The following is a 13,361-nucleotide window of genomic DNA, read 5'->3' on the forward strand; positions in this document are numbered from 1 at the left end:
ATTAGTTTGAAACATTTTTAAAATAATTCCTGATTATATAACGAATTTTGTTTTATTTTTCCGAAAAAAAATGTTAAGATATTTATCAGTTATTTATACTTAAAAAAAAATATGACAAAAACAAATGATATCGCGAAACATATTTGAATAGAGATTGTTTACACTACAAATGAATTTTTCTTAAAAAATTAGGGTGGGCTTTGTTGTGGATAGCATAGAGTTCCAAACGCTCTCTTGTCTACAGACATTCAATATTAAACAGATCAATCAACTATGTTATCGTATTATACTGCTAGAATAATTTATATCCATAAGTACATCAATAATAGAACTAATATATCATTAATATTATTAATGATGCGGTGTTGTGACTTTTTTTATATTAACTTTCGTCTTAGGAGAACGTGTATGCCTTGTTTACGCGCCTAATTGTTTGATTTGCAGGCACAGAACTGCGTGTTACTCGAGATTAATCATCAAGTTTTTAATAATTGATCTTTTTGTAACATTCTTATGGTTATTCTAAAGTCTTAAATTTATTAAGCTAAAAGTATAAATGACGGGTAAGAAATTACCACACTTTGCCAAAGAATCGTCATTCCACGTCGGGGCTTTGAGGGGTTGATAGGCGTATCCCTTTATTATCCCTATATACTTTCTTTTTATTTACTGCATCAAATCTTTTTGAGATTTCATTACTTTTTTTTATCATTTTTAGGGCACTCTTTTTTTCAATCTAGTTAAACATTGTTCAATAATTCACACTATTGAACTATTTTTTTTTCATCCTGTGCTGAAGCAACATTGAAGAAGCTTCTCATTATTTCCAGTTAATTAACTCTGATTTATTATTCCCGCAACAGTAGTTTTATATTTGGGTAAGAGAACATTTATTTTCTCACAAAGATAGTCAAAAAAGTAAAACGGAAGATGAGGATTACATAAGTAAATAAATATAATATCCTTTAAATAATTATTTAATGACGAAGGTATTATGTCATCAATTTGGTCATTTCATTTTCTCATCGCTTCAAAAAGAGATATTGATTTTTATCATTACAATTGAATTTATTTAACGTTTATTTTTATTTATAATTCTTTTGAAGTATTTTTATTAGAATGATTAAAAGAAACCTTAACAACTTTCAAATAGTCAGATTAAAAATAAAAATATTAATTAGAGATCAGCTTTTATTATTAAAATTCTGATGTCTCTACATCATTAAGTCGTGAAAATTGAAGTCAATTAAATAATTTATAATCATTTTCAGAGAAGATTTAACTCAAATTAATTCTTTTAAAATTATTTTAATTTCTACGTTTGAGGTACCATTTTATTTATGATGAAAAAATTATTGAATTTTCGGCTCAAATAAAATAAAATTTTAAAATTCAGAGGTCATTGATAAAAAAAAAAGAATGAATTTGTACTGAAATTCTCATCTAATTACAATAATGTTAAAACAGTTATATGAATCAACTTGTATGTTGCAATCACTAAATAATGTTTGATAATTAATTTCCACAATTTTTAGCATAGCTTAACAACTTTATTAGTAAAACAACTTGTTGAAAATTGAGTAATTTTACTATCAAGTTATAATAAAACTTTTGTAGTTTTTTTGTAATTTGTTGATTATAAAAAATTTGTAGTGTTTTCCTCTGTAAATTATATATTTTTAATATTCTTTTAAACTATTCATAAAAATTATATAATTCATATATCTGCTTAACATCATTTTTCAAGCTTTGGATCTGCATAAAAATGAATTTATACTACATTTTCAATGTGATTGAAATAGTGCAATAAGTGCTTTTAAAATACCTTTAATAAAAATATTATTACACAAAAATATATAACAATACTTGAAAACAACTCAAATATATCTCATACTGTTGTATTGAATTTAATGATCATAATGATTACAAAAGCATTGTAAAATAACTTGCTATAAACATTAACTTACCGAGAGATTTTAACTGAAATTATTTTTAATGACTACATTATTCAAATAATGTTATATTTGATTAGAAAAAGACATAATTTATTAAGTTCAATCTGCTTTTGTACGACTTTAATTCATTGTATCAACTTTTTTTTTAATTTATACTAACTATTTGATAGATTTTTTCCATCTTGATTTAATTTGTACCATATTATTAGTGACATCAATAAATTCTGTGTAGTGAGTTAACTGAAATTATTATGGTGCAGTTAAAAATAAAATCCGATATCCATTATTACCCCGGAGTAGTCGACGGGGCTTAAAGGATATGCTGAGTATTAAATAATAATTCTGTTTGAAGATGTTACTGTAATTGTAGATAAATATTAGAAAAGAAAAAAAAACTTAAAGTCAATCTTGTTGTATATCAGTTGATGAGCTTTTATAAGTAAACAATGTGTTGAAGCTAAGTTTTGTCGCATAATAATATTTTTGATTATAGTTACAGATAGTAGAGTATCTGATGATTTTAAATTGATTTTTCTTCTGACATATTTCTCAACTGCTTGTTTGAGCCTTAAAACAAAATAACTGCATAGTAACTCTTTATTTCTTCAGATATTTTTGAAATAATTTGTGAATAATTTTAAAGTTAAGATCACGAAGGTAAAGAAAAAAAATCTTATACAGAGTCCCACAAGTAACGGACGACATTGTAGCATCTGATAAACAAAATAATTCTGAGACGAAAAGTCCTTAGCCATTTTTTAATCAGACGCATAGAAAATTAATTATTAATTAAAATATCGTCCTTTTATGCGTTAGAGAAAGAGCACTGGTGTCAAGTCAAGTGCGTTCCAACGAAGACGCTTGCACGTGTGAATGTGTAAGTAAATATGTGTGACTACGTAGCTACAGAAACTAGTTAGTCATACAGTTAGTTGTGTCTTTGTTTGGCACATACTTTACTGGACACTAGCGCTCTCTCTCTAACAAATAAAGAGACGTTATTTTTAATTAATAATTAATTATCTATGCGGTTAATTGAAAAATGGCTAAGGACTTTTCGTCTCAGAATTATTTTTTTCATCAAATGCTACAATGGCGTCCGTGACTTTTGGGACACCCTGTATTACAATAAAAAAATTTGGTATAAAAATGGTCCTCGAGAATTTTACAGAATCAACTTAGTGTTGAACATCACTTTTCTAATAATGTTTCTGTATTTAAAATTCTTGATATTATGAACAAATAATGAAAGTACTCTAATAAGATTTTTGATAGAATTTTCCCGGGTTTTTACTTAAAATTTTTTTATTTAAGTTTAATTATTTTGACATATCTCACTCGCATTTGTATCAATAGAAGTAACATGGAAAAAGGCTCATCCAAGTTACATTTTTGATAAACTTTTTTATTTTATAAGGCGCAAACGTGAAAACTTGTACTTTTTTCAATGTATTTTTAGATTTTATCGAAACTGCAAGTAGATATATATCTTATATGTGTTTACTTTTGTTCATTTATATAATCTTTTTAGATACTTTTCTTCGTATCAAAAGAAAAGCTCATTTTTTTACACGGTTTTTTTTTTTTTTTTTAATGAAGAGTATGAGATTTAATTTTTTTAATTCCATTTAAACTTAAAATTTCATTTACTTTGGAAAAAGTAAATATTTCAAAATTAAAAGTTATAAGTACGTGATTAGTTTATTATTGATCATAATAATTTAAGGTTTTTTCAAGATCGAATAAATAAATAAATCCTCTAATTGGTAGAAGAAATATTATTACTATTTGAAGTAAGAAAAGCTTTTGAAATTAAAATTAAAATTATAATTATAAAACAATATTATTGACTTATATTTATTTTTCTATTGCAACTTAACCCGATATTTATGTTAAAAATTTTAGAGATTTTTATTTATTCGAAGCAGATGAAAAAATTATGTTGAGTCTGATGTTTATTAAAGTAAACTCTAAAAAATTCATAAATGTTAGAACGATTTAAATCTTGATTCAAAGTTAAAGTGACTTTGTTTTTTTTCCTTTTTTAATTGTTTTAAAAACAAAAAATTCAATATTTACAGACTGTATTTAAGAAACTGGAGTATCAACAGTTTCTTTCTATTGCAGATAAATATAGAAATTACAATAAATGATTTTTGACGAATTGAATAGTTCTACTTGAACAATTGACCATTTAATGCCAATTGGAAAAGAGTGGGACAAAATTTTTTTCTACCTACAATATTTCTGAAACCAAGTTTTATATTTACTTCGAAATTTTAGATTTTATGAAATTATAAATTCAATTGATCTTGTCAATGCGGTAGTCAAAAATTTTTTTCAAAGATTAGTCTTGTTTTAATTTGACCAAATGAACATCAAAAAGTATATTATCATTAAAAATATGATGAAGTTGAGAATTTAGATCAAAATTATAATTTACTCATATGCTGCTTTCTACTTCAGTTTCATAATTATCAATTAAACATAATTTTCAGTTTGAGTTGATGGAGAGTAAAAAAATATCACTGCAGATAGATAGATTTCTATAGTGATCAATTTCAATTACTTATCTACAACATTTTTTACCATCTATAAACATCTATAAAAATGTAAGACAACATGAAACTGAAATAGATTCAATGACGAAACCATTTAATCAAATAATTTTGTAATGAATTAGAATATCAAAAAGTTTTTTAGTCACCTAAACTTTGTTTATCACATCTTTTTTGCAAACAATAAATCCTTGCACGAACGATTAGGCACATTTCATTAACTTCTAGTATATCGAAATCATTGTATAGAGAATATACTTTATAATTTTTTTTTTTTCATTTATAAACTAGATACATTAGATAATTCATTAAACTGTGTTTTCGACATGTAACATTAATTGAAAAATGGCTTGACTACAAATTCTTCTCTTACATTTTAAAGTAATAAACTCAAAATTTAAAATATCGAAGTTTAATAATAAATATTGCTTTGATAAATAATCTAGTAATTATATAAGTTTTTTCCTTCCTTTTAAATTGCCAATAATTCAAATTTTGTAACAATTATATTTTTTTTTTCTCTTCCTATTTTCTGAGTAATTTCCTATATTTCTAACACTTTACTATCCTCATCTTCCGCGAATACTTCTTGTACCTAGAACTTGGTTCTGTGATACTTAACATCGATTTTTAAAGTATAAAAAGAAAAATTTGAGTGATGATTTCTGTACAAAGTAAGAGCGGGAATAGTTATTTTTAATATTTTTAAACTTTTTCAAGCGTAAAGATATCGTCGTTTTTGATCCATCCAGTTTCACATTTTTTAGCACATGTCATAGAAATGATATATATAGATGTATATATCCAGTGTTAACGTTATTATGTGTTTTGACTATCTAAATTTCAACAATTTTATTTCTTAACCTTCACTTGAAAGATGTATTACTTTTTATACCTTTAATAAAATACTGGGTTTATTGAAAACGGTTATTTAATTTCTGTTAACTGCTTTTGCTTAGTAAATATAACTTGATATTTTAATGAGATATTGTTCATATTATTCGTTTTTGACTCAACATTAATATTTATTTGGATTATGCAACAATCATATGATTGTCGAATGAGCAAGTAATGGTTGATTTGATGATACGAAAAATTAATTTTTCTTATATGGAGTATTTGGTGTGATAATAGTATTTCGATATTTAGATCAACGACGGAATATTTTCGTTGATAGTTGCCGGGTATATTTGGTTTATTTGAAAATTACCTATTGAAACATGACAACATAGGTTTCTAAGTGAAACCGAAGTGCTTGTATATTTCGTGGAACCCGTTATTACGTCGATCAAAAAGAATCACACGATAGTAGTTATGGTCTATATGGGAATTATTCAAAGCGTCGCTGCGTACTTCACTTGATAGTCGGTTAGTAGTTATCCGTTTCGACATGATGCTGTTCAATTACTTATTTAGTGTAAAGTATCGAATATCCATAAATAATCATTATTCTTATATTGTCAGGATTATTCTTTGATTTTTTGATAAATTTTTATAATTGATTAAATAGTAGACAAAAGATTTAAAAAAAATTTAACTACTAAACCAAAAAGATGTACATTATTTACACCGTAAACATTTGACCTACTTCAAGTTGAGTTAATGAATAGTATTATTGTTATTAATCATATTTGTGTTTGTTTTTACTTGCATAAGAGAAAAATAGATTGATCTAACATGAGCGAAATAAATAAATAACGATGTTTTTTTTTTTTTTTTTTTCCTCGTGTACGTTTTTGTTTTAAGATTTTAATCTGATGTTATTTTCATGAAAAATCAAATTTAATTTTTACGCGATGATTTTAAAATTTAACGTTGTATATTGCAAGGTTAAGATTAATAGATAAAAGAGTGATAATTAAAAAAATTTTTTTCACTAGCACATAAAAAAAATTTAATTCATATTAGGCCACACGGAAAAAAGAAAACTCGAAAAATTACAATATATAATGTAACGTGGTGTTCCATGATGAAAACTGGAAAAATTACAGTTTCAGATTGTAATTATTACAGATTTTATAAGAATTACATTGTAGAATGTAATATTTACATTGAAAGCTCTGAAAATTAACATTCAAAGTTTGAATTTAGAAAAATGTTATTTCGAACTGTAATTTTTCTAGTTTTTAATACGACGGGACACTTATTACTTAATACATTTATAACGTAATTTTTCGAGTTTTCTTTTTTCCGTGCAAAACAATTTAAATTAACTTAAATTTTTTAACGTTTTTTTACAGAACAAAAATGATTAGAATTGCGATTTAAATTATGTTTACTTGATTTGTGAAGTAGAACGTAGTTTTACTATGTACGAGTAAAAATATATACGGAGAGAAAAGAATAGAACTCATTCCTATGTAGAATGGTAACCATTACCATGTTACAGGAACGGAAATTTTTGTGAGAACCCTGTGTAAATTTGTTAGTAAAAATCTTAAAAATATGAACAATCACTTATTCGATGCGGAGTGAAATTCTGAAAATAATGTTGTTGTTTTTTTATTTTTTTGATGAAAATTTCAATTTGTTATTAACAAAAAACATAACCAAAATAAAAAATCTCAGTTTTTCGTAAATAACAATAACTATTGGTGATATCAAAAATCGGAAAAAAGATTCTTAAAGAAGAGGAAATTTCTGAAAAAAAATCTCGACTCCCGGAACTCTACACGGAAAGAACAATAACCCACTCTACATCCTCGTATAGTATACTCCGTGGTATTTGTAGTGAAAAAAAATTTCAGACTATATAGTCAATATCCTTCAAAGTATACTAAATTATTTTTGGACTGTACTCAGTGAAGTCTTCGATTTAATCGATTAATTTTTCTAGTTATATCGCGTAAAACTTCACGGGATATAATTTGAAAAATTATTTCGTGTAAATTAAATTATACTCGGTTGAAATTTGGATTATGCCCACGGTGACTCCGCCATTTTTTTTTCTAGGGCCTGCGCGTAAAGTGCGGTTTATAATTTGTGAGTTATAGTCAATCAGCATATTGGACATTAATTAAAATATAATCAGTGAATTATATGAGTGTGTGACTATTTATATATTTTGATATGTAAAAATATTTTTTTCTTAGCCTAACATTTTTAAGTTCGAAGAGTCTAAGAAAAGAAAAAAAAATTTTTTAACCCCAAATTATCGGAAAAATTGTGCTTTAATGCTCCTTAAATGTTTTTGATGTATGTAATAATTATTTAAAACAATATTTGACTAACCTAATATTTAAAATACATAATAGATATGATAATGCTAAGTGCGCAGACGCTAGAAAAAAAATTGGCGGAGTCACCGTGGGCATAATCCAAATTTCAACAGAGTATAATTTAATTTACACGAAATAATTTTTCAGATTATATCCCATGAAGTTTTACGCGATATAACCAGAAAAATTAATTGATTAAATCGAAGACTTCACTGAGTACAGTCCAAAAATAATTTAGTATACTTTGAAGGATATTGACTATAGTCTGAAATTTTTTTTCACTACAAATACCACGGAGTATACTATACGAGGATGTACAGTGGGTTATTGTTCTTTCCGTGTAGCTTGAAAAACAATAATTTTTATTTGATGTTGAAAATAGGGTTCCGTGCAACTGCTGTCGTATTTTAGCATCGGCGCGGCCGTGTGACTAAAGTCGCACGGAACCCTATTTTCAACATTAAATAAAAATTATTGTTTTTCAAGCTAGAGTTCCGGGAGTCAAGACTTTTTTAAGAAATTTCCTCCTCTTTAAGAATCTTTTTTCCGATTTTTGATATCACCAATAGTTATTGAGTTATTTACGAAAAATTGAGATTTTTTATTTTGGTTATGTTTTTTGTTAATAACAAATTGAAATTTTTATCAAAAAAATAAAAAAACAACAACATTATTTTCAGAATTTCATTCCGCATCGAATGAGTGATTGTTCATATTTTTTTCATAATTTCTAAGATTTTTATTAGCAAATTTACACAGGTTTCTCACAAAAATTTCCGTTACTATGTAACATGGTAATGGTTACCATTCTACATTGGAATGAGTTCTATTCTTTTCTCTCCGTGTAGCAAATTAGAAAATTTAAACAATCAGAATAATATGAATAAAACTTAAAAAATGAAGTTAAAAATAACTATTGATAAATCACAACATATACGGCTTATTGGATTGTAAAACAAATCTAATAAAAGATATTATTATATGCTCTGATGTTTAGCAATATTAAATTTTAAGATGTTTCAGTGAACTTTCAATTTATCTCAACTTAACCGATAGTTTTTAAAAACATTACTATTAACATAATTTTTTAAATAATTTTTAAGGATATTTAAAAATAAAAGTGACATAGGATATACAGGATAGGAAACTCATGTTCTTTATAAAAATTGATATCCATATACATATATATTAGGGTGTGCCAAAATGTAACTTCCGTGGAGAACCTTTTAAAATTGGAATTTTGAGTTCCACTTTTAACAACAGCTGTGTTTCGGCATTTCCTGCGATATTTCGGGGTGAGAGGATTCATTTAATTATTTATAGAATTTTGCCCAAACTAAGCTTCTGTTAAAAAATTCTATGAAAATCAAATACATCGTCTTACACCAAAATATCTCAGGAAATGCCCAAACGCAGCCCCTGTTAAAAGCGGAACTCAAAATTCCAATTTTAAAAGGTTCTCCACGGGAGTTACATTTTGGCACACCCTAATATATATATATATATATATATATATATATATATATATATATATATATATATATATATATATATATATATTTATATATATATATTAGATAAACAATCTTTACTATTGACAATAAGACTTGCTATAAGTGATAAACGTATCAACGATATACATGAATATTTTTATTTGTGTAACTAAAGAATAAAATAATAATAATCATAAAATAATAATAAATCAATTGTTATTAATGTTGATTAATTAAAATAGTGATCCGTGACTAGGTTAAGACTCACTGCTTGCAAAAAAAAAGTGTGTATGATAATGCTTACTAAATTATACTACAATACTTATAACAATAGTACGAATAATAAAAATAATAATAATAATAATAATTAAAATAAAAATAATAATAAGTATACTAATAATAATTAACTTAAATGAAATATAAATAATACAGTTTAAAAGGCGCTTAGATTTCAACAAATAGCTGAAAAAATTGCTAGTTCTTTTTTTTGGTTTAACATAAGAGGCGTGCGGGGTTTATCTCTTGGAATATTTGGAACAAACAAATTGCATAATATTAGTTAAGTTAAAATTAACACTAGTTACAAAATAATTCGTGCAAACTCAAGTTTTAAATAAAAGCAAAAACTGAAAAAATTATTGAATAAAATAATAATGATAAACATATTTATATGTAGAAATACACATAGTAAAATATAAAGCATATCATTAATATTTAATAAAATTAATATAGTTAGAATTTAATAATTTGAATATAAATTAATTTAAATGAAGAAAAAATAAATAATGGAAACAACATTTTTTATTGTTATGATAATATTCAGAAAAAGAACATCAGTCACTATCCATTATATTAACTCAATAAACTTTTTTTTTTCATGAGTTTAAGTTTATGTTCGTGTAAATTAGGGTTATTAAAATCTTCCATTGTTATTTTTTGTTTGAACTCAATCCAAACATTCAAATCGTACTAGAATTTTTTTCGTTATTAATATAAATATTACATAATTTAAAGCATGCCCTTTTTGAATTATATCACTTTATTTTCTCATAAAAATTATTCAGTACTAATCTAGTTGAAAAAAAATCTTTGCTGAAAATAAACTATAAAAATTATTATTATTATAGTTTTGTATTGTATTGAAAATTTTTTCTGATTCCAACATAATTTTTTAATGTAATTATCGATATTCTACATCTTGTAACATTATAAAATTTGAATTTGCATATTTTCTTATTTTCACATTTTTTTTTTAAATAAAATAGAAAAACTATTTACAATTTCGTAGACTTTAATCAGTCCAATAATTTATAAATTTTTAAATGAGAAAATTTTTACTCTTACAATGAAACATGATGTAGTAACACGATTGTTTGTAGAAACATATAAAGTTATGTTTGGCTTAGCTGTAACTAAAGAAGTATTTATAAATCAAACTATACCATTTCATGGGTTTTCATCAAATTTTGATACATTTTTCAGCAAAAATATTTTTTGAGTAGTGTTAAATAATTTAAAGAGAAGTTTATAATATTCATCTTCAGGGCGTCTTTTGAGAAACTTGAAATATGTTCCAAATTTCCTTTTTTTTTTAAATTCTCAACTTTTAATACTTTTCATCACATTTATTTACATTTATATATTTTTTAAAAATAATGACTGATAGCTCTCGGAACAAAATGTTTTTTTTTTTTTTTACGAATTTCGGAGAATTTCAACTATGAAAAAAATACGTGATAAAGAGTATCAAAAATCGAATATTGGTTATAATTTAAATAGCACTGACGATTTTTTATCGAAAGATTTAGAATAATTAGTTAAACCCACCCGAACATTAGTGTTTACATATTTATATATGATAGTGTATTCATAAATGATTTATTTTTTATAGCCTCATAATAAAAGATTTTCTTATAACGGATTATAACAAGAAACATAAATTGAGTATTTCATTACTAGTTTGTTGAATTAGTTATAAATATTTGGTATTATATCAGCTATTGTTAATAAATTTTTATCTGACACACCAACATATATAAATATACATTTCTGAAATTAATATGTGTCTGTGTTTATTTAGTACTATTTTATAATTTTTACTAATAAAATAAAAGAAAAAATTAGTTTAAACTGTTAATGGTTCTTTTCTAATGATTAAATCGGTCAAGCTTTTTTCCGTTCGTACCCTGAATGTTATAACATTTAATTAATTGCGACATCTCTATTCATTTAAAGAACAGAAATTTATTATACTTGCGTTATTTTAAAAATGCTAGACCATTCGACGTAAAATTTAATAGAGGTAAAGAAAAACGAATCATATTTATTATTATTATTCAACTCACATAGGATATGTTTTTTTTTTAATTTTTAATATTTTCAATCCCCATTCCTTAAATTATATTTAATTTCTCACTTCGTTTTTTATCCTCAAATGGTATAAAATTAATACTATCAATAATTAAGATGATTTCGTTGCGCCCGAATCAACATTATGAAGTCTCCATTTAAAAATTATTTTTCCCTAATTTTTGAAACTCGCCAATTATTTTAGTTTATTCTTTATGTAATAATTTAAATTCATTTTACCTCACTCAAAAATTCTATTAACGTCAAGTATAATCGTGATTAATTTTTCAATATAACTACTGTTTAATATATTATTTACACTTTAAACATTTTTAGAGTTCAGAAAAAACCTCGCAAGATACGATTATTATTCTGCTGATTTTGCCAGTTATATAACCGCACAGCCAATTATTTAGGATTCAGTTACTCTATCCTAAAATATAAGTGATTCATCCTTTTTTAACGACATAGAACAAAGCAAATAGTGGTCTGTTCTACGTCGTTTTATTGTGATATAAAGAAGATAATTGCTCCTGTTTTAAAAACAGAAAAATAACCTTCTTATAGATAACATACTGTATGTCTACGAGGTAACTGTCATTTCTAAACTCTAAATATCTTTGGACCAAACATGACTCTGAATACTTAAAATTATACTATATACTTAATATAACAAAATAAACATAATTGAAATAAGAGCATTAAATCAATTAATAATAAGTTATTTAAAAAATGAAATAACTGTTGATGCTCTTTTTCATCTTGTCAACTTTTTTTTTATCATTTTTATGCTTATATTTTTTTTTTTGTAAATATAAGATTATTTACGGAGTGATAATTCGGTGTTGTATCTTGTTCTATTCCCGTGCTATTTATTGTTTGAATAATCGAAGTATCTTTGAACAGTGGAATGAATTGTAAATAAATAATTCCTCACATGGATGAATAATAAATTATTTTCCTGACAAGTATATATTCATCGGTATCGATACGTCCACTTTAGATAAGTTTGTCGATCTTCTTATAAATTTCTTGATTGAAGATGATCTTATTCGCGTGAAATATATGCTTATATATTTATATTAATATATACATATATAAATATATATCTATATATATATATATATATATATATATATATATATATATATATATATATATATATATATATATCTATATTGTAGATTTGCCCATTGTTGACAGCTATAGACATTCGTGGAATGTATTTGCTCAGTTGCCAATAAATACCAGTACATGTACTTATACCGATATTTCCTCTTGTGTTTTTATTATTTTGATGAGTATTTTCAACACTCTCATTATCTTACGTTTACTCCTTTTACGATATGTTGTTATAAGGATACCTGATACATCTGTAACCAACTTTTGATGGCAAACCTCTCACGCTTAGTAGTAGACAAGCTGTTTATAAGAAGAGGTTTTAAGTTGATTTTTTTTCGTCACCGGGCTACCAATCAGAGCAACGCAGCGCAGGCCTGCTTCACTCCAGCTGTTCCAGAAAATTCGGGCTTTTGAAATATTCAGGTACGGGATCATCGAGCCTCGATATTACTTTGTAGATAGCTTTCTTCCACGATTGTTCAGAATCCTTACCACCTTGGATTGCTTTAAAAAACTCTTTCAATGTTTGTTCCACCACATACCTAAAGTTTCCAGGTACCTATATCAAAATAAACAAGTCAATTAGTATCGATACTTTTCTAAAAATTTTTTTTCTTTTTTTTTTTTGTAAATAGCGTATTAAGCAAATTAAAAAAAATTTAATGA

At 25.1% G+C, this 13,361-nt stretch overlaps 1 protein-coding gene across 5 annotated transcripts in view; it reads right to left on the minus strand.

The window, feature by feature from the left end:
- Nucleotides 1-12,690: 12,690 nt before the first annotated feature.
- LOC123275370 (homeobox protein prospero) overlaps nucleotides 12,691-13,361 on the minus strand; it is a 111,890-nt gene continuing 111,219 nt past the window's right edge. For all 5 annotated transcript variants that reach the window (XM_044743448.1, XM_044743453.1, XM_044743450.1 and 2 more), the window contains one exon: nucleotides 12,691-13,254. In XM_044743448.1, coding sequence (XP_044599383.1) covers nucleotides 13,075-13,254 — 180 coding nt within the window. In that variant the 3' untranslated portion in view covers nucleotides 12,691-13,074. The remainder of the gene's footprint in view (nucleotides 13,255-13,361) is intronic.

The sequence above is a fragment of the Cotesia glomerata genome, linkage group LG1, assembly GCF_020080835.1.
Source record: "Cotesia glomerata isolate CgM1 linkage group LG1, MPM_Cglom_v2.3, whole genome shotgun sequence".
In the NCBI taxonomy this organism is placed as follows: domain Eukaryota; kingdom Metazoa; phylum Arthropoda; class Insecta; order Hymenoptera; family Braconidae; genus Cotesia; species Cotesia glomerata.